The 26,851-nt window shown below is 41.0% G+C and overlaps 1 protein-coding gene across 2 annotated transcripts; it reads right to left on the bottom strand.

The window, feature by feature from the left end:
* Positions 1-833: 833 nt before the first annotated feature.
* Positions 834-26,119, bottom strand: LOC118389450 (nucleoside diphosphate kinase, mitochondrial-like). Of its 2 annotated transcripts, XM_035779358.2 has the most exons (6): positions 26,016-26,110; positions 25,808-25,913; positions 7,325-7,455; positions 7,000-7,101; positions 5,748-5,860; positions 834-5,509 (listed from the first exon to the last, which is right to left on the bottom strand). In XM_035779358.2, exons 2-6 carry the CDS (start codon positions 25,845-25,847, stop codon positions 5,389-5,391), a joined length of 507 nt encoding a protein of 168 aa, XP_035635251.1. In that variant the 5' UTR covers positions 25,848-25,913; positions 26,016-26,110; the 3' UTR covers positions 834-5,388. The 2 variants fall into 2 exon arrangements, with proteins under 2 accessions (XP_035635251.1, XP_035635250.1); XM_035779357.2 differs by having other exon boundaries at positions 25,808-26,119.
* Positions 26,120-26,851: the final 732 nt, after the last annotated feature.

Here is a 26,851-nt window from a genome sequence, read left to right as displayed (position 1 = left end):
TTTACAGAGTCTAGCATTTACACAGGCAACCCAATTCTGATATTTCTTTTCCATTCATTGGTCTTTTGACCATTTTTAGATCTGCTCTGAAAAATATCTGGATGTGATTGGTCAAAAGTGAGAAAAAAGAGGGTTGCTAAGACATTGATGACGCATGACATATCTAACATGACATATCTAACAGGACATATCATACATGACATATCTAACATGACATATCTAACATGACATATCTAACAGGACATATCATACATGACATATCTAACATGACATATCTAACATGACATATCTAACAGGACATATCATACATGACATATCTAACATGACATATCTAACAGGACATATCATACATGACATATCATACATGACATAACTTACATGACATATCATACATGACATAACTTACATGACATACAGTGCCTTGCGAAAGTATTCGGCCCCCTTGAACTTTGCAACCTTTTGCCACATTTCAGGCTTCAAACATAAAGATATAAAACTGTATTTTTTTGTGAGGAATCAACAACAAGTGGGACACAATCATGAAGTGGAATGACATTTATTGGATATTTCAAACTTTTTTAACAAATCAAAAACTGAAAAATTGGGCATGCAAAATTATTCAGCCCCCTTAAGTTAATACTTTGTAGCGCCACCTTTTGCTGCGATTACAGCTGTAAGTCGCTTGGGGTATGTCTCTATCAGTTTTGCACATCGAGAGACTGAATTTTTTTCCCATTCCTCCTTTTGTTAAAAAAGTTTGAAATATCCAATAAATGTCGTTCCACTTCATAAAGGTAAAATTAAAATAAAATAAAAAATGATTGTGTCCCACTTGTTGTTGATTCTTCACAAAAAAATACAGTTTTATATCTTTATGTTTGAAGCCTGAAATGTGGCAAAAGGTCGCAAAGTTCAAGGGGGCCGAATACTTTCGCAAGGCACTGTATATATATGACATATCATACATGCCATATCAAACATGACATATCTAACATGCCATATCATATCTTACAATGCCTGGATAGATATTTGATGCATCAGCTAACCACATATGTTATAGCAATCTTGTGCCCGACGGCACAGTCGACAACGTGGAACGCAACCATTGGTTGATGCATGCAACGTCTGAGCAAGGGGTACACGACCAAGGTCACTGATTAGGAACTCCCCTCACCTGGTCTTACACAAGTTGAAAGAAAATAACAAAAAACAGCAGACACTCGGCCCTGCATGGAATGAGTTTGACACCCCTGGGATAGAGTATCTGTGGCAATTAGTCGCTTTATACATGCGGTAAAGAGATCGATGAAAAGCAGACCGTAGGTAATAGAAGGAAACCATCATTGGCGTCCATTCAAAAAAGCTTATCTAACAAAGTGTAAACTCATCAAATCTGTCATGATTCATATGTTCTAACAGGCCAACAATGTGCTTACTAAAACATGTATATATATTTTTATATCTGACTGTTTTTCGGTGGTGGCATATGAGGCCGTTTAACTGTAATGCAGTTGATTGGTGATGATGACATGAACATACATTGGGGCTAAAATCAACACAATCATTATACTCAGATTTTTACCTCAACATAGTTATTAAATACACATATAAACAATAGCCGAAATGTAAGCACATTTTGATGGCTGGCAATGAGGGGATTCTGGATCTATCCCCACAGGGGGGGGGGACACGTGCGTCGCATTCTATTGACGTCTTTACCACATGTATAGTGACGAGGGCAGGCTTTGAAAATATGCGTTTGCAACTCAACAACATACAGTCCAACATACAGTCCTCACCACATATTTGGGCAGTGAAGCTACATTTTATTTATTTATTTGGGCTCTGTACTCAGCGTTTTAGATTTGAGATCAATTTTTTTCTATGAGGATATTTTCATACATATCTGTTTTACTATTGAGACATAAAAGCATTTTATGTATCTAGTCCCCCGCACTCAATGGCTACATCAAGCTTGTGACTACAAATGTTTTGGATGCATTTGCGGGTTGTTTTGGGCGCGTTTTGGGTCATGTCTTGCCCAATAGTAACTGAATGTTGAATGATGGTCGGGTGTCATTTTGGATTCACCTTTTGGAAGTGAAAATATAAGGCTTTGTTTTAAAATCTTACATTAATTTGGATGTTTTCAGGATCATAAACAAATCATGGGGCGGCAGGGTAGCCTAGTGGTTAGAGCGTTGGACTAGTAACCGATAGGTTGCAAGTTCAAACCCCCGAGCTGACAAGGTACAAATCTGTCGTTCCGCCCCTGAACAGGCAGTTAACCCACTGTTCCTAGGCAGTCATTGAAAGTAAGAATTTGTTCTTAACTGACTTGCCTGGTTAAATAAAGGTCAAATAAAATGAATCATGAATAATGACAAAGTTAGAGGCACAAAGATGATATTTCTCCGAGGAGCCCCCACTGGTGTAAGGGGAAGACCACCTCAGTGAATTTCAGAAAAATGTCAATCGTGAAACATTTAATAAGTTATACTTTTTAGATAAAACTATCCTAAATAATTCTTTAAAACATACTGTTTGCAATGAAGGTCTACAGTAGCCTCAGCAGCACTCCGTAGGGTAGCACAATGGTGTTGCCGGAGGATAGCTAGTTTGCATCCTCCTCTGCGTACATTAACTTACATACAAAGCCTAGGAGGCTCGTGGTTCTCACCCCCTTCCACAGACTTACACAGTAATTATGACAACTAGTGGAGGACATCCTCCAACCTATCAGAGCTCTTGCAGCAGAAACTGACATGTTGCCCATCCAATCAATGGATCAGAGAATGAATCTAGTACTGAAAGCACAAGCTACAGCTAGCGAAGACTGCGGTGCATAAAATGTGCAGTAGTTGACTCAAAGAGAGAAAGACAATAGTTGAACAGTTTTAAACAAATTAATTTCTTCAAAAATGAAGGAGAAGCGAGAGAGAAATCTATATTTAGTTTTTGTTTCACTTACCTAGCGAATGCAGCTTGTTTAGCCTACTCAAAGACGGAGAGGGTTAGCTAGCTGGCTATCCAAAACTGGAACTCTTTCAAGTCATGGTAAGCTTTTGGTTTTATGAATTTATTGCCAACCGTGCCCACCAGTGTAAATGCTAAAATTCTTACTGACTACACTGTACTGCATAATTGTAGTGTGTAATACACCGTGATAATTAATTTTCAGAAATCATGGCAGCTACAGCATGGATTTGGAAGTTTTCAGAAACATCTTCTCAGCTCATTTAGAAATAAAATGACGGCACCCATTCAGTTAATATTGGGCAAGACATGTCCCATAATAAACCAAAAACAAATTGCAAATGCAGCGAATGAGTTTGTAAAGTTACAAGCTTGATGAAGTCATTGAATCCAAGTGATAAGGGGCCAAATACTAACATTTAGACTACACTATAAGTGAATTTGCCCAAATACTTCTTCAAATCGGAGTACTTAATATATAAAATGCTGTTATATGTCTAAATGGTAAAACAGATAAGCATGAAAACACCCTCAAATAACCTAACATTCTGGAATATTGATAATTTGATTGATCTCAAATCCAAAATGCTGGAGTAGAGCCAAAATTAACATTTTCATTTCACTGTCCAAATAGAGTGCATTCAGAAAGTATTCAGACCCCTTCCTTTTTTCCAGTTTGTTACTTTACACAACCTTATTCTAAAAATATATATATATATATTCCCCTCAATCTACACACAATATCCCATAATGAGGGCGAAAACAAGTTTTTAGAAATGTTTGCACATTTATTAAAAACTGAAATACCTTATTTACATAAGTATTCAGACCCTTTGCTATGAGACTCGAAATTGAGTTCAGGGGCATCCTATTTCCATTGATCATGCTTGAGATGGTTCTACAGCTGTGGTAAATTCAATTGACTGGACATGATTTGGAAAGGCACACACCTGTCTATATATGGACCCACAGTTGACAGTGCATGTCAGAGCAAAAACCAAGCCATGAGGTTGAAGGAATTGTCCATAGAGCTCAGAGACAGGATTGTGTTGAGGCACAGATCTGGGAAAGGTTACCAAAAAAGATTATGCAGCATTGAAGGTCCAATAACACAGTGGTCTCCATCATTCTTAAATGTAAGGAGTTTGGAACCACCAAGACTCTTCCTAGAGCTGGCTGCTGGCCAAACTGAGCAATCAGGGGACAAGGGCCTTGGTCAGGGAGGTGACCAAGAACCTGATGGTCACTGACCGAGCTCCAGTGTTCCTCTGTGGAGATGGGAGAACCTTCCAGAAAGACAACCATCTCTGCAGCACTCCACTAATCAGGCCTTTATGGTAGAGTGACCAGACGGAATCCACTCCTCAGTAAAAAGCACATGACAGCCCGTTTGGAGTTTGCCAAAAGGCACCTAAAGGACTCTCAGACCATGAGAAAAAGGATTCTCTAGTCTGATGAAACCAAGATTGCACTCTTTGGCCTGAAAGCCAAGCGTCACGCCTAGAGGAATCCTGTCACCATCCCTACGGTGAAGCATGGTGGTGGCAGCATCATGCTGTGGGGATGTTTTTCCAGCGGCAGGCACTGGGAGGCTAGTCAGGATCGAAGGAAAGATGAACGGAGGAAAGTACAGAGAGATCCTTGATGAAAGGTCCTGAGTGCTCTGGAGCAGGTTCAGACTGTGACAAGTCTCTTTATGTCCTTGAGTGGCCCAGCCAGAGCCCGGACTTGAACCCCATCGAACATCTCTGGAAAGACCTGAAAATAGCAGTGCAGCGACGCTCCCCATCCAACCTGACAGAGCTTGAGAAACCCTGCAGAGAATAATGGGAGAAACTCTCCAAATACACATGTGCCAAGCTTGTAGCGTCATACCCAAGAAGACTCTAGGCTGTAATTGCTGCTAATGGTGCTTCAACAAAGTACTGCGTAAAGGGTCTGAATACTTATGTAAAATGTAGTATTTCAGCTTTTTATATTTTGTACATTTGCAAACATTTCTAAAAACCTGTTTTTGCTTTGTCATTATGGGGTATTGTGTGTAGATGAATGAGGAGGAAAAAACTGTTTCATTCATTTTAGAATAAGGCTACAACGTAACAAAATGTGGAAAAAGTCCAGGGCTCTGAATACTTTCTGAACGCACTGTACATATGGTGGGGACCGAACACTATAATAGTAGCTGAGAGGCTTAGGGGTATTGGAGCCACCCACGATGGAGAGGGATGAGTATTGCACGTGGGACACTGTTGCAAGCAAGACACAAAGAGGTAGGTATGGTTATGGAGCCACTATTCCTATTGGTCGTTCTACCTTCTTCACTCTTTCAAGTTTCATTGTCACATGCACAGGATACAACAGTATAATGAAATGCTTCACTCTCTCTTTCTATCTCTGCCTACAATCTCTTTCTCATATCTGGTAGGTACTACTGTGGTCACAGCAGTCCCAATCCATCAGTTCCTTTTGATGAAACCACAGCTGGATCTCCCTCTGAGCCCCCTCTACTGAATCACTGGCATGGACCACATTTCTATAAAAAACACAAACCTACATTCATTAGTTAATTGTTAATGGCTTGAAGTCCAGTTTAGTATTTTGCCATTGAAATGATGCTCCAATTTTCAAAACACTCAATGATAAAGTTAAATTTTTTCATATTATTGTCGTCCAATTCAATTATCATTAAAATATTTGTTGAAAAGGGTATTGTGCCAATTATTGTAACGTGAAACATCTTTCAATTTTAATCTTTGTTGAAAAAGGTTCACCTGCTGATGTGAATGCTGAAGTCCCCTCGAACGGTGCCTGCTTGGGCCTCGACTGGGTTAGTGTCTCCTATCATGATCCGGGATGTCCGGACCACATTATAACCCTCCCACACCTAGACAACAAGAATGAATGAAGTTCGCCATCAGGATTAGGGAAATCCTATTTCAAATCAGTCAATTCAGCAAGTTAATTGAAAGTCAATCAATTTAGCACGAAATCAATATTTGAACACACTGCCACTGCCATTATCTAATCCCTACACAAGTGGTTAGGTGGTTTTGAATTTAACATAAGCAAAGGCAGTGTAGTCTGGGAATGTAAAATCTAAAATGAATTGCTTTATTTAATAATTGTTTCACACTCTATCCACATGTATCCTGGGTGATGACATGAGTCTGGATAGGTGCAGTGAAATGTGTTGCTTTATGGGGTCAGCCATAGTAGTGCAGTGCACCTGGAGCAGATTAGAGTTAAGTGCCTTGCTCAAGTTCACATCTACAGATGTTTCACTTTGTAGGCTCAGGTATTCAAAACCAGCAACCTTTTGGTTACTGGCTCAACGCTCGAACCGCTAGGCTTCACTTGTAAGATACCCAGACACACGAATACAGCCCTGGCTGCCTCTGGAGGCGGTGGTCAGGAAGATCTGATCACAATGCTTCTTTTAAATCACCTACACCAGTCTATAAATGTGGGCAAAATCAGAATGTCAGAAGATCAGGACAAAGGACGTACGTTAGCACCAGTTATAAACGGGGCTTCTCATTTATCTGGCAATCTTTTCACTAAAACTGATTTGGAGGGTCATTACTGGTACAGTAGGTAGCTGGTGGTTAGAGTCTAGGGCTGAGTGATGAAACAGTTAACTGAACTGGCAAAAGGAGGGCTGCTGGTCTCAGATCATGGCAACCATCTACTACCGTTGTGCCATTGAGCAAGGTACTTGAGCAAGGGCCTTAAGAGCTGATTGTACCCGTTATTTTATAGAAATAACTGTCCAGGCGTCCATCTATTAGAGGACACCCAGACTGATCAGTGAAGTGAGAAAACAGTGTGGACTGATTCAATTCGTATCGCTGAAGTTCAGTGCTGTAGAATGCTTGAAATGTAAAATATAATTTCCAATTGAGCCGTCATTTCCATCTTTACCTTTCAATCGCGCTTTACTTCGGAGCTACGGACTGAATTGAGCCCTGAAACGGAGCAATTGAAGTTTGGATTATGAGGCAAGACAGAGGCAGGAACCCTCACCATAACAACTATGGGACCAGAGGTCATGTAGTGCAGGAGACTGGGGTAAAATGGCTTCCTCCTTAACTCATGGTAATGCTGAGAGAGCTGCTCCTCTGGTGCCTGAAAGAAAGCCAACATTGGGTTAACCTTTATTTTAAAGTCTGGTATTTACATAGACATTTATGAATAAACCACATCCATGACAAGTGACAAATATTGTATCAGAGGACAAGTTGAGGCTACTATCATATTGCTTATTATCATACTACTTATACCTATCCAATCCTTTCAGATGCCTAGGTGGGAGGAGCTTTGGGATTCATTTGGAATTGGACATTCTCACCTGGAGCATCTTCAGGCCCACCAGTTTGAAGCCTTTCTGTTCAAAGCGTTGTGTGATCTGCCCCACAAGGCGCCGCTGGACCCCATCTGGTTTCACTGCAACTAGAGTACGTTCTCTCACACCAGGGATCCCTATACACAGAGAAGAATTACTCTCACACACGTGCTCTATTAAACTTTTAGCAACGCGCATGCCCCGCCCACCTGTACATTTCTCCATTTCAGCCAGAAATGTCCTGTGTTTTAGTGGTGCAAAATCCACTTGTTACTTAAATCTCACTGGATTGCTTTTATTTTACTCTTGAAACTCTTACCAACTCTTGCTTGTGACCTTTCTTTTTCTGCGTTATTGTTAGGACCGCAGAAATGTTTGCAGTGACAAACACTCCGGTAATGGCTGAAATGGGCTCGATGGACTATAATGGTTGTCCTCTGCATCTGTAGTACAGAGCCCACTATAATGACTCCCAAGATTGAAGTATCTGCACATTCAATGGAGCCCAAATTGACAGTGTCCCTTCTTATACAGTGCATTCGGAAAGACCCCTTGACTTTTTCCACATTTTGTTAGGTTACAGCCTCATTCTAAAATTGATTAAACTGTATTCCCCCCTCAATCTACACACAACAAAAATCAGAAATATTACATTTACATAACTATTCAGACCCTTTACTCAGTACTTTGTTGAAGCACTTTTGGCAGCCTCAAGTCTTCTTGGGTATGACGCTACAAGCTTGGCACACCTGTATTTGGGGAGTTTCTCCCATTTTTCTCTGCAGATCCTATCACACTCAGTCAGGTTGGATGGGGAGCTTCGCTGCTCAGCCATTTTCAGGTCTCTCCAGAGATGTTCCATTGGGTTCAAGTCCGGGCTCTGGCCGGGCCACTTTAGAACATTCAGAGACACTCCTGCATTCTCTTTGCTTTGTGCTTAGGGTCATTGTCCTGTTGGAAGGTGAATCTTCGCCCCCCAGCCTGCTCCTGAGCAGGTTTTCATCAAAGACCTCTACTTTGCTCTGTTCATCTTTCCTTCTATCCTGACTAGTCTCCCAGTCCCTGCCGCTGAAAAACATCCCCACAGCATGGTGCTGCCACCACCATGCTTCACCCTAGGGATGGTGCCAGGTTTCCTCCAGACAAGACACTTGACATTCAGGCCAAAGAGTTCAATTTTGGTTAAATCAGACCAGAGAATCTTGTTTCTTATGGTCAGAGTCTTTAGGTGCCTTTTTGAAAACTCCAAGTGGGCTGTCATGTGCCTTTTATTGAGAAGTGGCTTCTGTCTGGCCACTCTACCATAATGGCCTGATTGGTGGAGTGCTGCAGAGATGGTTGTCCTTCTGGAAGTTTCTCCCATTTCTAAAGAGGAACTCTAGAACTCTAGAGCTCTGTCAGAGTAACCATCAGGTTCTTGGTCACCTCCCTAACCAAGGCCCTTCTCCCCCATTTGCTCAGTTTGGCCGGGCGGGCCAGCTCTAGGAAGAGTCTTGGTGGTTCCAAACTTCTTCCATTTAAGAATGATGGAGGCCACTGTGTTCTTGGGGACCTTCAATGCTGCAGAAATGTTTTGGTACCCTTCCCCAGATCTGTTCCTTGACACTGAGCTCTACGGACGATTCATTCAACCTCATGGCTTGATTTTTGCTATGAGATGCACGGTCAACCGTGGGACCTTATATAGACATGTCCAATCAATTTGAATTTACCACAGGTGGACTCCAATCAAGTTGTAGAAACATCAAAGATGATCAATGGAAACAGGATACACCTAAGCTCAATTTCAAATATCATTGCAAAGGGTCTGAATACTTATGTAAATTAGGTTTCAGTTTTTAATAAAATTGCTAAAAATATATAATAAAAAAAAACATTTTTGCTTTGTCCTTATACGGTATTGTGTGTAGATTGATGAAGGAATTTAAAAAAAATCTATTTTGGAATAAGGCAATAACGTAACAAAATGTGGAAAAATTCAAGGGCTCGGAATACTTAACGATGGCACTGCAGATACCTAGGCATTTGGATCGTTGATAAGTTGTCTTTTAAAACAAACAGGTGAGTTAACTAAGAAGTAGATCGTGCCCCTCGCTTAATAGTAGAAAGCAGATCATTCAGTCAACATTCCTACCGGTCCTAGACTATGACACCATTATTTACATGAATGCAGTTCCCACTTCATTGAAGCCCGTTGGAAGCTATTTAACACTGCGCCCTCCGTGATCCATTTTGTACTCATCATTGCATTCACTCTCAGAAAGCAGCTGGCCCTTATTGGTGTTTTATAGGTTGGAACATTGCATTCTGTTCATTTACCAAGCTCTTACTCAAAAACTTCCACATTGCCTAACATCGTTACTAACCTATGAAAGCATGAGATACCATACCCACTCACAGGGATGGCTAACTCTTGAAATTCCTTACGTCAGTACAGATTTAGGTAAAATTGCTTTAAGTTTCTTCACACCTCACTTATGGAACAATCTTAAGATTACCCAACAGTTGGACAGATTGGTGCCTTCAGGCATTTCAGATTGTTGGTGGAGGAACTGTTCACAGACGAATGTGCTTGTTTTTTTTATAATTGTGTTTTTGCAATTATGCTCCGCCTTAATTTAAGTATTTGCAAAAGAAACCTTGGTCTCAATGGGACTCCCTGCTAAAATAAATAATAAACTCCAACTCGTTGTCGGGTATTGATCGCACTGTCTTGGGACTTATGTCACAAAACAGAGAAGAAGCACTTTGATTTGGTCAGGGGTTCATTTTTTGTTTAAATGTTTACAAATTATACGCTCTGAAATGAAAACAGCTTCCGAACTGCATTATAAGAAAAGGACGCATTTTAGGGACAGGTATAAACAGAGCTTTAAAATCAGTGTCACCCTTGACCCAAAAGGTAATTTCCTCATTGTGGCATTACAGTATTTTGTAGTTCCTCTTGCAGGTGGGTTAAGGTTCTCTGTGTTCTGGGTTGCCTTAGAGTGGTGGTGGTGGTGGCAGCACTGGTGGTGAGGGCTATGTAGCTGGGGAAGCTCTTTGAGGCTGAAGAGTGCCCACCCCCACATTGTGCACACGGTGTGCATGTTTTGTTGTTGTTTAGGCTTTGTGGTGGCGGTTTTCTCCACACCTCAGACATTTGACTGGGTTATTGTACTGGGTAGAAATATTGTTGAATTCTTGGCATTTGTAACCATGTTTAACTATGGTGGGTGGATTTGCCTTTTCAACTCTGTAGTGAAAGTAATGCATGAAGAAGCCTCCCTGTAGTAGTTGTATGGAGTCTTCTGGTTTAGAGAGGTGAAATCTAATAAATGTGGTGGGGAGGTGAGTTTGTCTGGTGAGGATTCTGTTTCTCCAGCTCGGCACAGACTTCTTTAACTGGAATGGCAGTGTGGAGCCCTGAGATGATGACCTGTTTGGAGGGTCTGTCCTGGGGTAACCAGTCCTCCTTTGTTGTGTTAAGAGGCATGCAGCTGTGCCCCCGCGAAGGCATCCTCGGGCCAAGGAGTGAGACGGCTGTTCAAGGACAGAATGTCTCTGGTGAACACCAGCATCCCTCCTCTCTTTATGGGGGCCAATTTGGTTTATAATATGGTTGGTTTACACCACATAATTTCCCGTTGTTAGTTGCAGAGACGGAGTTTGCTTTTATTCCAGGTTGTCCATGGCCTTCATCAGGATGTTTTGTCTTTGTTCAGAGGCTGTTTGGAACATGGGCTGTGACATACACATATATATTTTTATATAAAAGTAAAACATGGATGTTAAAGAAACAATGCAATAAAATGTACCTGGCTTCTTGAATTATAAAATGAGTAACAACTACATAAATATTTAAAATAGCCTATGAGGAGAGATTGTTTGAGGACCGAGCCACCTACACTGTAGCTAATATGCTACTGGTGGGTAAAGGATTACGATAAGAGAAGTGGAGTATATATAAAAAATAAATATGTATGAGATATAGCAGATAGGCCTACCTGATTAATAGAGCGATTATTGACGTTATAAGACGTAGTAAACAATCTGCTTGGTGACAGTGAAGGTGATCAGGAATCGAATGTGACATTGAAGAGGAAAGTGACAGGAAACAACAACAAAAAATGTGCTTGAATATTTGTGTGGATCTCTCGGTGCAGCGGCCAAATTAGTCCTTCAATTTATAATTTGAGACCTGTTGTCCATGAAATGCGCTACTCACAAAGTGACTATTGTTTGGTTGCCGTTGAAGTTTCCATAGGCCTCGTGAAAAAAACGTGACCCCCTATGGAAATCAAATGCACGTCCAACTAATTAGTTCTGCCGCTGGCCCTGTGCTGCTGTCCTGTCTCCATGAACTCAGTGAACTCTGAGAACGCAGAGCAGGTAGGTTTCACTGCGGTGTTGTGACCCAGATACGGACGCCTCTCATATCTTTCTGAGGTAGGCTAATATAAATGAGGAATTATATCCCTATTACTATAGCCAGCAGGATAGCCTTAACTCGGACTGCCATGGAATTCTGTTGTCATGAATAAAATAAACATTTATAGACCTACTTAGCATTAACCCAAGGTGGGTATACCCAGTCCTTGAGTTCTCAACTGAACGTTTGGACCATAGCTGGATCAAGTTTCAAGTTTAATTGTCACGTGCACTACTACAGTGAAATGCCTTTCGTGCTTGCTCTATCCCAACAATGCAGTAGTACTATAAGACGTTTATTTTAAAAAGTAAAGTAGAACAAAAACACAAGAAACAAGAAGAGCACGAGAAAGTAAGTATGCTTATATACAGGGTTAGTTCCAGGGTCAGTGCCAATACCATATTTACATTTATTGATGGTGCCACAGCGCTGAAGGGCGAGAGGAAAGCACATCATTTTCCCACAGAGACGGTCACCTCTCCATCTCTCTCACACACACACACACACAATTGTTGTTCTAAAAGGTCAGCACTCACGTTTGTTGTTATGGCCTGTCTTTAAGAATTATGTTTATCAGAGACTACAAAAGAGCTGCTCTCCCCCTCTCTCCCCCTCTCCTTCTCTCTCTCCCCCTCTCCTTCTCTCTCTCCCCCCTCTCTCCACCCCTTTACCTTTCTCTAATCCAGAAGAAGCCTGTTTGATCTGTCAGAGTCCTGCTGCTAAAGCTGCTATGCCTCTCACTCTCGCAGAAAGAGAGAAATACACCCCCCTCTCACAGAAAGAAATACACCCCCCTCTCACAGAAAGAAATACACCCCCCTCTCACAGAAAGAGAGAAATACACCCCCCTCTCTTTCTACCTGCATCTCACCCTTGGTCACAAAGAAACAATTTGGTTCTCTACCATCTCGATATAAAAGGCAAAAACATATTTTAAAAATCTAATCGTTAAATCAAAGGCAAGCCTATCAAAAGGTATGTAGTGTGTGCAGTAATTAGAGTTCGACCTGTCTATTAGGGGTAATGATGGCGTTGTGCTCTGTGTTGAGACTGCTGAAGTCAGAGCCCAGTGGGATCTATAAGCCCTCTCATAATGCAGAGAATGAGAATGCAGTCATCTGCAGGGCTGGACACAACACAATGAGGAAGTTACTGCAGGGGGTCTGACTCTCAGCGCAGGACACATTAACCCTTCACCATCCAAGAACTACTTAATTTCCACAGATTTGTTTTACAAAAACACATTTACGTGAAGAACAATGCAGATGCAGTTTGGTAACAGAATGACAGCACAAACAAACTGGCATTCTGTTACCAAACTTTGTCTCAACTGTAAATGTGTTTTTGTAAAGATGTTCAGTGGAAATTGTTCAAAGTGGCCTAGTCCTTGTGCATAGAGATGTATGTTTTTTTAAAACTTTGTAATCATTGTTCTTTGTTAGACAATTTAAAGTGAAAACTTTGAGTCTTAATCCGGCAATGTGGTCCGGAGGCTACGTACGGAATGTGTGACGCAATTGTGGAGCCTTCGTAGGCTTGCATAGGCCATATCGAGCTCCGTATGGCGATGCCGTGCGCCTCCACATTGACATGATTGGTTGACGGTAGGTGGCGTGGTGTATCCTATATAAACACAAACTCACTTCCTTGACAATAAACATGGGGAACTTTGACGAAAGGCTATCAGAACAGGTTCACAAATAAGATACATCTTTATGATACCTCTTGTACGGGTTTCAAAGACACTAAAATGAGTTTGAACTCCTGGAAAGAGATCAAGGAGGTAATGGGGATAGATGTGGTAAAGAGGTCAATAGAATGCAGACCATTGGAGACAGACGGACAATGGAGTGGCTCAGATTCAACAAATCTGATCTAACAAAGTGGATATTTGTCAAATCTGTCATGATTGATGTATTGTATCAGGCCCAAAAATATTTGGGATGGAGATGCAGGTGGAAAAACAATGCAGCACCGGGAAACGGACTCCAACATCTCAGAAGAGGTAAGGTCTTTTCGTTTAGCCAGTTGCTTGTAGTTAGCTGGATGGCTGTAGAGATTAGCCCTGAGTCACTACGTGTGGTGTGGTGCACAACAATTTATTGGATGTGTATTACCGCTCTCCGAAGTGCAAGAAGTCTGAACACCCTGACTTCTCCATAGGCTGCATCATTTTAAATACTGTACGGCCACTGCAGATTTCAGATTGACCATCATTTTACGGTGGAATTGCCCCATTCCACATTTCCAGCTGGATCGCATTGTACACAGCAGTCTCAGGGGTCAACGGAAAGAAATGAATCCAATGACTGAAACTTAAGTCGATCTCTGATCGATTGTCTGCAGCCAACCTCTCCTTTCATGTCAGAAAGTCATGACCATCATGCTTTTAGGGAAAGAAGATCATTTTGTGCATGTATTAAACGGCTAGTTTGACCAATTCCAGTCCCCTTAATCCAATGTCCTTCCCCAAATATTATTTATGTAGAAAGACTGAGAAGCTTAGTTCTGGTGAATTCTACTACAAAATGACTAAATGTATGAAAATAAGTTATGCTGACACCCTCTAAAATATAATTTGGTAAAAATAATGTTTCAATTATTTTAACATATTGGACCATGCATCTAGCCTATGCATGGTCTATTTATTAGATGTGCTATTAGCAATAAGCATTATCACCTGTAGCCTAGCTGATGCAGCATCGTGGCAATAAAATGTACATAGGATGAAGCTTGGGGTTTGTCCATCTGCATTTAACCCATTGGACACAACATCCTGATTGTAATTATTTTATAATAAATATATATATAAATAATTATTCACAAAAAAAAAGTATTTGTAGGTTTATATTACAAAGTTGCAGGTTTATGATGGCATTGCTTCTTTAAGAGCTCTGTTGCACAACTGCTCCTAAAGCATACTTGAAACTCTGGTTGTAAAACTGCATTTGTAAAATGATGCCGCACGGGGGTAGAGGTCAGAATAGTTTTTCGGTTCAATGGCTGCCGGTGTGGCCATGAGGTGAGGGTAAGATTGGTGGAAAGGGAAAAAAGGAGGAAAGTGGAACTTAAGCATGTATGGAATGGGGGAATGAATGCACAAGCCTTCTGGAAGATCTGATCAAGGAGAAGATGGCAGACAGGAAGAAAAATTGAAACGTGGAACATGTTTTGAGTGAATATGCAGAGGTGGATCACATAGAACTTTTGGAAGAGCTAAGGAAATTGAACATGACGAGAGTGAGGATGAATTAACTACGGTGGCAGGTGTGGTGAAGATCACAGAGTTTGAGCCTCATCCCGATGATGACAAAGATGATTCTGGCCCAGTGGGAGTGAGATTTTTTGACAGAATGGATCTTTACCTTCTGGCAAAACCATATGTGGTGTTGGGTGGAAAAGAGGTTGGAGAATGTTGGGTTGGTGAAAGTGACTCGAAGTGGAATATTGTTGATTGTTTGTGGAAGTGGAATCTTGTAGATTTTTGGCATTTCTGCCTTCCAGAGGGAGCGTGCGCCACAAAACTGGGGACAAGAAATGGGACTTACTTTCCTCTCCGGAGCAGGGCGCTGTTAAAAGGAGTGTTAACTTCTTTGGGGTAGGGGGCAGTATTGGGAATTTTGGATTTAAAGCGTACCCAAATTAAGCTGCCTGCTACTCAGTCAGAAAAGCTAGAATATGCATATATATTAGTAGCACACTGACGTTTCTAAAACTGTTTGAATTATGTATGTGAGTATAACAGAACTCATATGGCAGGCAAAAACCTGAGAATAAATCTAACCAGGAAGTGGGAAATCTGAGACTTGTAGTTTTTGAACTCAGCCACTATCAAATACACAGTGGGATATTGATCATCTTGCACTTCCTACAGCTTCCACTAGATGTCAACAGTCTTTAGAAACTTGTTTGATGCTTCAACTCTAAAGGAGGAGCTCATAGGAGCTCTTTGAGTGAGTGGTCTGGCAGAGTGCCACAGGCTCAGTCTCGCGTGCTCACGTGAAAGGTAGCTACGTTCCACTTAATTTCTGAAGACAAAGGAATTGTCCGGTTGGAACATTATTGAAGATTTATGTTAAAAACATCCTAAAGGGGGGGATCACGTGACCCTTGAACGAGATGGCCGCATGAACTAAGAGCTCCGCACAAGTAGTTTCCAATTCCTAATCTTACCTCCACTCCAAGTTCAAACTCATTTAGCTTTAGTAAGAAAAAGTCATGGTGGCTACAAAAGGCGACACTACAGGTGACATTTTTACCCGGACTCGAGTATTAGCGAAGGAAAAAGCCTCCAAGAAGAAGCTAGCTTCAGAAAAAACTAGCGCCATTAGCCAGGAGCAAGAGAACCCGCTCCCCCACGAGGCACAACGAATGCCAGCCTCGCACTCTGTCGAAGACATCCTTTCTGAGTTGAGATCCCAACGTACAGAACTAAACACTAAATTAGATGCCATTAACTCTCAGCTCAGTGCGATAGGGGGCAAGGTGACAATCTTGGAAAACGCTTTGCCTGACATCAACAACAAGATAACCATAAACGCGGGGCGCCTGGATGAGGCAGAGGGGCGAATCCTATCCATGGAAAACTTATTGACAGATGCCATGGAAACTAGCATATGCCAAAAAGAAAATCGAGCATCTGGAAGAGAAAACAGAGGACCTGGAAAACAGGGGGCGAAGGAATAATTGTGTTCTATTCAATCTGGGCGAAAAAGAAGAGGGAAACATGCCACTGATCCGCTACCTGCAAGACAAACTTCCCGAGTGGCTCCACATGTCCACCGACAGGCCCATAGAACTCGAGAGAGCTCACCGAGCACTGAGGCCCCCACCAGCAGCCAGACAACCACCGAGGCCAATCACCATACGTTTCCTGAGATTCACCGACAAGGAACGAGTCCTACAGGCGGCGAAAAACAACACCATCACAGTGGGAAACGCCAAACTCGCTTTACACCAGGACCTGTCAGCTGGAATACGCCGAAAGCGCCGAGAATTTGACGAAGTGAAGAAATATTCCATTGACCGAGGCATCTTCAGGGGATTCAAATACCCAAACGAGCTCAGGATTCTTCACCAAGGAGCCTTGCGACACTTCAAAACTCCCGAAGAGGCAAAACGTTTTTTGAAAGACAATCCTGGCCAATGAGAAACAGACCAATAACTAAATGCGATTAATGCCATTACTAAAGGAGGTAAGACGACATATAGCCGATATCCAGAGACCCACCCCCTAAATGTCATTATAGCCGTCCAATTTATATTTAGTTTCCTTTAACTGAGAGGGATGGGCTGTATAGCCTAACCTAGGCCTACTAATGTTTCAGCCTACTTTTATTTCCCTGTTTTTTTGTTGCTATTATTACTTGGGGTTCCCTATGTTCCTTGGGGGAGGTATATGTAGGCTAGGCTATTGATTTTATTTTTCTCCCCTCTTTTACTGTGGTCTGGACGAGGGCAACTGTGTAATTTACTCAATGCGGGGTGGAGAGGATGAGGCATTTCTTTGGTGGGGAGAGGGAGACGTTGTGCGTTGCTAACTGTTCCCGGTTTTTGTTTTATTCGGAACACAGAATTGAGACTGAGCGAGGGGGGTAATAGATCCCACGGGATGTGTCGAGTTGTTTGGGAACTCGGCTGGGGTGTTCAGAGATTATTATTTTATGTACACCATTTATTTTCCTTTTATGTGAACGCAGCTGTAATTACTATCCACTTTTACCCAGCGATGACTTGCACTAACGTTCGATTACTGCTCGATGACGATTACTAGTACCTTAAATCTATTGACATGGAACTGCCAATGTCTAGGGCATGCAATAAAACAAAAAAAGATACTAAGTGCTCTAAAAAAGGAAAAAGCAGACATCGCGCTATTACAAGAGACACACCTCTGTGATGCTGAACATGCCAAACTCCGCAGAGCTTGGGTGGGACAGGTGTATTTCTCATCTTTCAAATCAAACAGCAGAGGCACAGCCATACTTATCCATAAAAAATTTCCATTCATAATAGACAAAAACATATCTGATCCGGAGGGGAGATTTATTTTGATAACTGGGTCACTATATGGTCAACCAATTACTATATTAAACATATACGCGCCTAACACAGATACTCCTGCCTTCATGTCAAAAATTATAACCCTGTTCAATGAGCATTGTGTCTCCTTTGGCGTGGTGGCCGGAGATTTTAATTGTACCCTTAACCTGTTACTCCTACCCCCTACTTTTTCGAACATTCTGTTAAAAATCGTGCAACATTTCAGCGCCCTGCTGCTCATGCCAGGAATATAGTATATGCATATGATTAGTATGTGTGGATAGAAAACACTCAGACGTTTATAAAACTGGTTAAATCACAGCTGTGACTATAACAGAACGTGCGTTTCATTGAAAAGCACAGGAAAATCTGATCACTGAAAATGGGAAAATATATCAATGCGCCACTTGCATGAATTGTCTATGGGAAAGCAAATTACCTGGAGCCGAGATTGCAATTCCTACAGGTTCCACACGATGTCAACAGTCTTGTCATTTGCCTAGGCTTTGTTTCTTGGTCAAACGAAGAAGATTACAGCCGATTTCTTCAGGTCTCGGACCGGATATTTTGGTTGAGATTTACCCGGACATTATTTCCAGACGTACCCCTATAGAATACACATCGCCTCGTGATCAATTTGATCGCTTATTAACGTTTACTAATACCTAAAGTTGCATTACAAAAGTATTTCGAAGTGTTTTGTGAAAGTTTATCGTCGACTTTTTTAATTTAAAAAAATGACGTTACAAGACGCTATTTTTTTCCGTTTTTCACACAGTCTTCATAGATCGATATTTAGGCTATATATGGACCGATTTAATAGAAAAAAGACCCAATAGTGATTATGGGACATCTGGGAGTGCCAACAAAGAAGATGGTCAAAGGTAATGAATGTTTTATATTTTATTTGTGCGGTTTGTGTAGCACCCACTATGCTAATTATTTTGTTTACGTCCCCTGCGGGTCTTTTGGGGTGTTACATGCTATCAGATAATAGCTTCTCATGCTTTCGCAGAAAAGCATTATAAAAATCTGACTTGTTGCCTGGATTCACAACAAGTGTAGCTTTAATTCAATACCCTCCATGTGTATTTTAATTAAAGTTTGAGTTTTAACAAGTACTATTAGCATTTAGCGTAGCGCATTTGCATTTCCAGATGTCTAGATGGGACGCCTGCATGTCAGGTAGGAGCAAGAGGTTAACCCAACCCTAGACAAATCATCTCAAGTCCCCACCACAAATCCTAGATCTGCAAAGATGTTGAACTCTCTTACTAAAGAGATGGGACTGATAGATATCTGGAGAGAGACTAATAGCTCATCTATGGACTATACATACTACTCTAATGTCCATAACACCTACTCCCGTATAGATTACATTTTTATCCCAAAGAGTTTCATAAATTCAGCCACTTGTACAATCGGACACATAGCACTTTCAGATCACGCCTTTGTCCACCTCCGCTTTGACCTCTGCAAAAACATCCCGAGGTTAAAAAGCTGGAAATTCAACACCTCCATGCTATCAAATGACGAGTTCCATACATTGGTAACTACATGGATAGACAACTACACACAAGACAATAAAGATTCTCCTGTTTCTCCGGCCACAATGTGGGACGCTGCTAAAGCCACCATCTAATTGCATATGCTTCCTCTAAGAAAAAAGCAATGGAAGCACACAGGCTAGATCTTGAGAGGGAGCTGGAATGCTGTGAAAAAAATACATAAACAATCCCTAGACAGCACCTCCTGGAGTCATCTTAAAGCAGCCAAAGCCTGAATTTGGACTACACTCGGGAGATAAAAAAAAAAGTTTTCTTTACTAAACAGAAATACCATGAGTATAGCAATAGGCCCAGTAGATTGCTTGCTTACCAATGAAAAAAGGAGCAGTCAGAGCGTACAATCATGGCTATCCGAACAGCAGAGGACGAGGTCACATGACCCAAAAAATATACATTTAACTTTTCATGATTTTAACTGCAAACTATATACCTCTGAGAGAAAACACACAGAGGCAGAACTCCACTCTTTCCTAGAGGGAATCTCGCTACCTAAACTATCAGAGACCGACCAAGAAGATCTCAACTCCCCTTTCACTCCTGAGGAGATCCTGGAGGCAATTACCTCCATGCCACCTAATAAGTCCACAGGCCCAGATGGATTCCCCAGAGAGTTCTACAAAGCTTTTTGGCCCCAGCTCAGCCCTATCTTCATGCCAATGCTGGAGGATTTTTGCAAAAACAGAGTTCTCCCAGACTCAATGCACACAGCTCGCATTACAGTGTTGCTAAAAAAGGACAAGGACCCCCTATCCTGCTCGTCCTTCCGGCCCATAAGCTTGTTGGATTTCGACTATAAAATAATTACCAAATTGCTCGCCAAAAGAATAAACACTCTTCTTCCCAAAATAATAAAAGTGGACCAAACTGGATTTATTAGAGACAGATACTCTTCTGATAACATTCGCCGTCTTTTTGATATTATTGATCAAGTAAACGCACAGAAGACCCCTGTCCTGCTGGCTTCACTGGATGCTGAGAAGGCGTTTGACAGGATGGAGTGGAGCTTTCTGTTTTCAGTCTTAGAAAAGTTCAATATGGGCCCAAATTTTATTAAATGGATCAAATCACTATACTCTCATCCAAATGCCATGGTACCTACTAATGGACTGAACTCTGACAGATTCCCTCTGGAACGGGGCACAAGACAAGGGTGCTCGCTGTCCCCGCTGCTCTACTTGTTGGGGGCGGAGCCTCTGGCAGAGCTGATAAGGAGCAATCCAAGTATTATGGGTGTTTCTGCAGGCGGCCTGCAGCACAAGATTTCGCTTTACGCGGATGATGTCTTGCTCTACATATCCAACCCTGAGAAATCCCTCCCTCTCATTTTAGACACAATTGCTCAGTATGGCAAGTTTTCAGGTTATAAGATCAATTTTAACAAATCCACTGTCTGCCCTCTCAATATTACACTCACCAGCTCTATGAAGACACTTTGTCCTTTCCAATGGAAAACACAGGGGTTTCAATACCTCGGGATCTTCATAACACCAGATCTGAATAGCCTTTTTAAGGAAAATTATATTCCACTCCTGGATCGAATCAAGAACGATCTCTAAACCTGGATCTCCCTCCCAATTAGCTTAGTAGGAAGAATTAATGTAATCCGTATGAACGTCCTCCCTAGACTGAACAACTTATTTCAGATGCTCCCATGCTATCTCCCAGTTTCCTTCTTCAAAACAACTAACCACAGTACCCTACTAGCGTGGAGGGACTGTAAGAAATACCTGGGCATTTCCTCCCAAATATGTTGTCACTCGCCTATAGTAGGCAACCCAGACTTACCAAAAGCCCTGAGGGATGCCAACTTTAATCTTTGGCATATTCTAGGAATCAGGACCTTTTCAGACCTATTTCATCAGAAAACCACTACACTGAAATCCTTTCAAGAGCTCTGCAGTGAATTTGATGAGCCAAGATCCCATTTAAAAAAATATATATCTTCAAATTAGACATGTAATTTCCTCATTTACCTCCAAGAGGAGGTTTAGAACTCAGTTGAATGAAGTTGAAACCCTTCTTGTCACAGCACAATCCATTAAAGGCAAAATATCTTACATCTATAGACTCCTTTCTGAGAAAGGAAGCTCCTCCTTTAATCCTTTGAAAATAATCTGGGAAAAGGACCTTGGTCTGACTATTAGTGATGAGTTATGGGCGGAGGTTTGCGACAGGGTATACTGCTCCTCTATCAGTGTAAAAATGAAAGAATCTAATTACAAATTTTTGTAAAATTTTTATTATACTCCTTTGAGACTCCATAGAATGAAAACAGATATGTCTCCTAACTGTAAAAGATGTACCTCTGAAAGTGGAACCTATATGCATGTATTTTGGAGCTGTAGAGAGATTGCCAGATTCTGTCAATCTGTACATACTGCTGCACAGAAAATACTAGAGGTACAGTTTGATATGACCCCGTGTATCTATCTTCTTAATGCCCAGCAGGACTTTGTTCTTGATCCTGACAGAGAAAATTTGCTTATGACTATTACATCCTTTCTAAGAAATGTATTCTTCTATTGTGGGCCTCTAATCCCCCCCTACATTTAAAATGTGGATTGACCAGATTGTTGACTTTCTTCCTCTTGAAAAGCTCACTTATGACCTCCACAAGAGACAGCCCAAGTTTGATAGACTCTGGTCTCCACTATTCAACTATATTTCAAACTGGACAGAGTGAACGGGGTGACTAGGGAAATGCGCAGATACATGTTGTGTAAGGTACTGTAAAACCTAAAAACGAATTATTGGCCCGTCGTCTCAGCGAATGCTTGAAATAGCTGATAAGAACCTTGATAGTGCTGCTGCAAGTGTTGTGTTTTTTTGTGTGTTTTTATTTTAATTTAGTTTTTGAGTACGTGTGCGTATGTGTGTGTGTATGTATGAATGTATTTGTGTGTATGTATGTATGTATGTATGTATGTATGTATGTATGTATGTATGTATGTATGTATGTATGTATGTACCATGGAAAATAAATAGATTAAGAAAAATAAATGTTTTTATTTGACTTTATCATTCATTTGAATTGTATTTACATTTTTTTTTTTTTCAAATGTATTATTATTTTTAGACTTTTTTTTTTTAAAGCCTGTCACATCTGTGAATGTGGAATGTGTTTTGTTGGTTTGATTGAAAAACAAGAAAACTTAATAAAACTTTAAATTGAAAAAAAAACATCCTAAAGATTGATTCTATACATCGTTTGACATGTTTCTACTAACTGTAACGGAGCATTTTTGACTTTGTCTGAAACTAGTGAACGCGCTTTATGATTGTAGATTACTGGACTGAACGCACTAACAAAAGGAGCTATTTTGACATAAATTATGGACATTATCGAACAAAAGAAACATTTATTGTGGAACTGGGATACCTGGGAGTGCATTCTGATGAAGATCCTCAAAGGTAAATGAATATTTATAATGGTATTCTGACTAATGTTGACTCCACAACATGGCGGATATATGTATGGGCTCTGAGCGCTCTATTCAGATTATAGCATGGTGTGCTTTTTCGGTAAAGTTTTTTTGAAATCCGACACAGCGGTTGCATTAAGGAGAAGTGGATCTAAAGTTCCATGCATAACACTTGTATCTTTTATCAATGTTTATTCTGAGTATTTCTGTAAAATTGATGGCTCTCTGCAAAGTCACCGGATGTTTTTGGAACTACTGAACGTAACGCGCCAATGTAAACTCAGATTTTTGGATATAAATATGAACTTTACCGAACAAAACATACATGTATTGTGTAACATGAAGTCCTATGAGTGTCATCTGATGAAGATCATCAAAGGTTAGTGATTAATTTTATCTATATTTCTGCTTTTTGTGACTCCTCTCTTTGGTTGGAAAATGGCTGAATGCTTTCTGTGACTAGTTGCTGACATAACATAATGATATGTTGTGCTTTCGCCGAAAAGCGTTTTTGAAATCGGACACTGTGGTTGGATTAACGAGAAGTTTATCTATAAAATGGTGTAAAATACTTCTATGTTTGAGGAATTTTAATTATGGGATTTCTGTTGTTTTGAATTTGGCGCCCTGCAGTTTCACTGGCTGTTGAGAGTTGGGACGCTCACGCCCCGAACGGTCCCAGAGTTTAACTGGGGTGACTAAGGGTTGAGGGTCAACTGAAGTTGAAGATTCCCGGTGTCTGTGACACCCGCCGTTTACTGTGACGCAAACCTGGTGGAGAGCGTGGTGAATCAGAGAAGACACTATCTGTAATCCTGAGATTTGATGCAGAGTCTTTACCAGACAAAGTCAAGTCAGGATGTGTCGGTTAGCTTTTGTCCCAAACCCATTACAGTGTTTTAGGTGTCAAGCTTATGGTCATGTGGCAGCAGTGTGTAGGAGGGATATTCCTAGATGTGAGACTTGTGCAGGAGGACATGAGACAAAGGAATGTGTAGTATCGGTGTGTGTATACTGTCGGGCTACCCATGGTGCTGGAGATCAGGTGTCCTATGAGAAAAAAGCAGGTTGAGGTTGCCAGGATCAGAGTAGTGAAGAAGGTGTCTTATGCTGAGGCAGTAGAGGAAGATGGGCCCCGTGGTGGCTGTGGGGTTATGGTATGGGCAGGCATAAGCTACAGACAATGAACACAATTGAATTTTATCGATGGCAATTTGAATGCACAGAAATACTGTGACCATATCCTGAGACCCATTGTCGTGCCATTCATCCACTGCCATCACCTCATGCTTCAGCATGATAATGCACGGCCCTATGTCATAAGGATCTGTACACAATTCCTTCCTGGAAGCTGAAAATGTCCCAGTTCTATTGAGAATGTTTGGGAGCCTCTGGATCAACGTGTACGACAGCATGTTCTAGTTCCCGCCAATATCCAGCAACTTTACACAGCCATTGACGAGGAGTGGGACAACATTCCACAATCAACAGCCTGATCAACTACATGCGAATGAGATGCGTCACGCTGCATGAGGCAAATGGTGGACTAGTTTTCTGATCCAAGCCCCTACCATTATTTTAAAAGGTATCTGTGACCAACAGATGCATATCTGTATTCCATTTTACATTTATATTTTAGTAATTTAGCAGATGCTCTTATCCAGAGCGACTTACAGTAGTGAGTGCCTTCATTTTCTTACAGTCATGTGAAATCGTTTAGGCCCAAATCTATGGATTTCACATGACTGGGAATACAGATATGCATCTGTTGGTGACAGATACCTTTAAAGAAAAAGTTCTTTCAATTTCAATTACTGACTTCCTTATATCAACTGTAACTCAGTAAAATCTTGGATGTTTATTGTTGCATTTACATTTTTGTTTATTTCAAAACTAGGATCCCCCTCTTTTTTTAAAACAAAGGCCAACACTGCTTTCAAAGTGTGCATCAAGAATTGTTGTGCATTGACTGCTTGCCAGAATACATCTTTACCACCTATGGCTCTCTCAATTTTGATTGCACCTCCAGAGGAATATTACTCTCGCATAGATAGAAGCCGACAAAGTAAACAGGTAAACTATTCTACTATGGGGTTGTCTGATGTAGTTTTAATAACAACATTATATGTCAAAAATGGAAAGTTACTTCCTGAGTGATGAAGTATAGGATTTGAGTTGCCTACACACTGCTGTTTGAGTTGAGCAACACGGTGGTGCGAGTTTAAGACTATTTAATTCCAGTTTCGTCTGGAATTCCATTGAAGAATCTGCTACAATCATGCATGTCAGTTTAGTGCACACAGCGTAACAAAGAAAATACAATTTGAGAAAACATTTATTTGGGAATATATTTAGTTGAATAGACAGTGTGTGGTAGGCTTTCATCTCCAAACACCCCCAGATCTACATCTCAAAAACGTCCTCTCCAGAATCCATATGACGGAAATCCGTCGCAGTGACAGAGAACTTTAATCCTTACAGATAAGTGTATCTTTTTTATTTTAACAATTACTCATCGCTACTATTACATTTCAAGTTGAAATGTTTCCAAAACGGTATCGTGTGCGAGGTGTATTTGCGTTTGGACAGAACATTTGGGCTGCATTGCGCCATTTCTCTCACACGACTAAATGGGACGTCCAATAACTCAATTTAGCCAGCCAGTTTAATGCAATGTAATTTGAGACATGAATACTTCAAAAAGCCTATATCAAAGATGATCTATATTGACAAGATAGTCAAGTGACCGCTCTAACAATGGAAATACATTTGCTAAAAAATAAAAGGGAGGCAATGACCTCCATACAAAACTTCCTCACTTCGTTGTCTTATTTTCGTGGGCGGAGTACGCCCTCTCGCATTTCCTCTTCCTCTCTGCCCACATGTCGTTTTTTAATTGCAACTAACTCCAAACGTTGCGCCAGTGGAATGTGTGTCCAGTTACAACTTTTGCAGACAAAATCACTTCATTGTACAAGTTCAACAAAATCATGAATAGCCTACTTGTACACTACTATAGTATGTTAGACTAGAGTAGGCTACTAACCTGATGTGGTACTGTATCCAGCGCATCGTTGTCCAATCATAAGGCAAAATGAGAACTCAGGGATATAACTTTTTCTCGATGGTAGAACTCCCCGACAGTACGGACTCTGCAGGATAAGGTTTTTCAGCCAATACCTTTGAAATTGAACCATGATTTAAACAAGCCAAAGTTATTGACCTGTGAGATTCTTTAACATATATCTATCTACCTGTAAGATCGTAACGTTAGTAGGACAGTCAGCCTTCCTCAACAACGACCACTAGTCCCACCCCCGACAAAGCGGCCGCGTGGAGATGGTCCCTCAACCCGTCTCCACTAGATAACACAGCCACAAAGTCGTGTGGCATAAAAAAAATAATGCTTTGGGGTCTTCATTTGAGGTTAAGCATAGGGTTAACCGTGTGTTTGTTATGTGTATAATTCGATTTTAATAAGATAAATTGTAGAAATGTGTGCGGTTTATGACTTTGCGGCTGTGCTAACTACTGACGACCCCCTCAACCTCGGTCGTCACAAGCTCCTATAGAGTGGTGAGGAGGAGCATCAGTGGGAGCTCCGCGGACCCTTCGTGTCCGGATGTAATTTAGCCATTTATTGTGCCTATTGGTGCTCTGTAGAGCAATTTTTTCCCGAGCTTTCTCGTGTCAAATAACTCGTGACATTTCTGGGTTACTCAATAGTAGTGCGTGCCAAGCAAGAGTCCCCACTGTAAATCGTCGACATACTTCTTATTAGTGTGGCTTGACTTCCATCCACTTTCATGGGATTTGTGACGTCACTCCCAACCTTTTATTATATTCACTGTAAACAATTTAACTTTTGACACAAATCAGCTACTGTGACCACTTTCCCAACTTCAAATCCTTCAAAACTTTTAGCAACAGTAACTATACCGAACAAAAATATAAACGCAACATAAAACAATTTCAAAGATTTTACTGAGTTACAGTTCATGAAGAAAGTCAGTCAATTGAAATAAATTCATTACTCCCAAATCTATTGATTTCACATGACTGGGAATACAGATATGCATCTGTTTGTCAC

The sequence above is a fragment of the Oncorhynchus keta genome, chromosome 10 (assembly GCF_023373465.1).
Source record: "Oncorhynchus keta strain PuntledgeMale-10-30-2019 chromosome 10, Oket_V2, whole genome shotgun sequence".
In the NCBI taxonomy this organism is placed as follows: Eukaryota; Metazoa; Chordata; class Actinopteri; order Salmoniformes; family Salmonidae; genus Oncorhynchus; species Oncorhynchus keta.
This window is presented reverse-complemented; position numbering and strand designations above follow the sequence as displayed.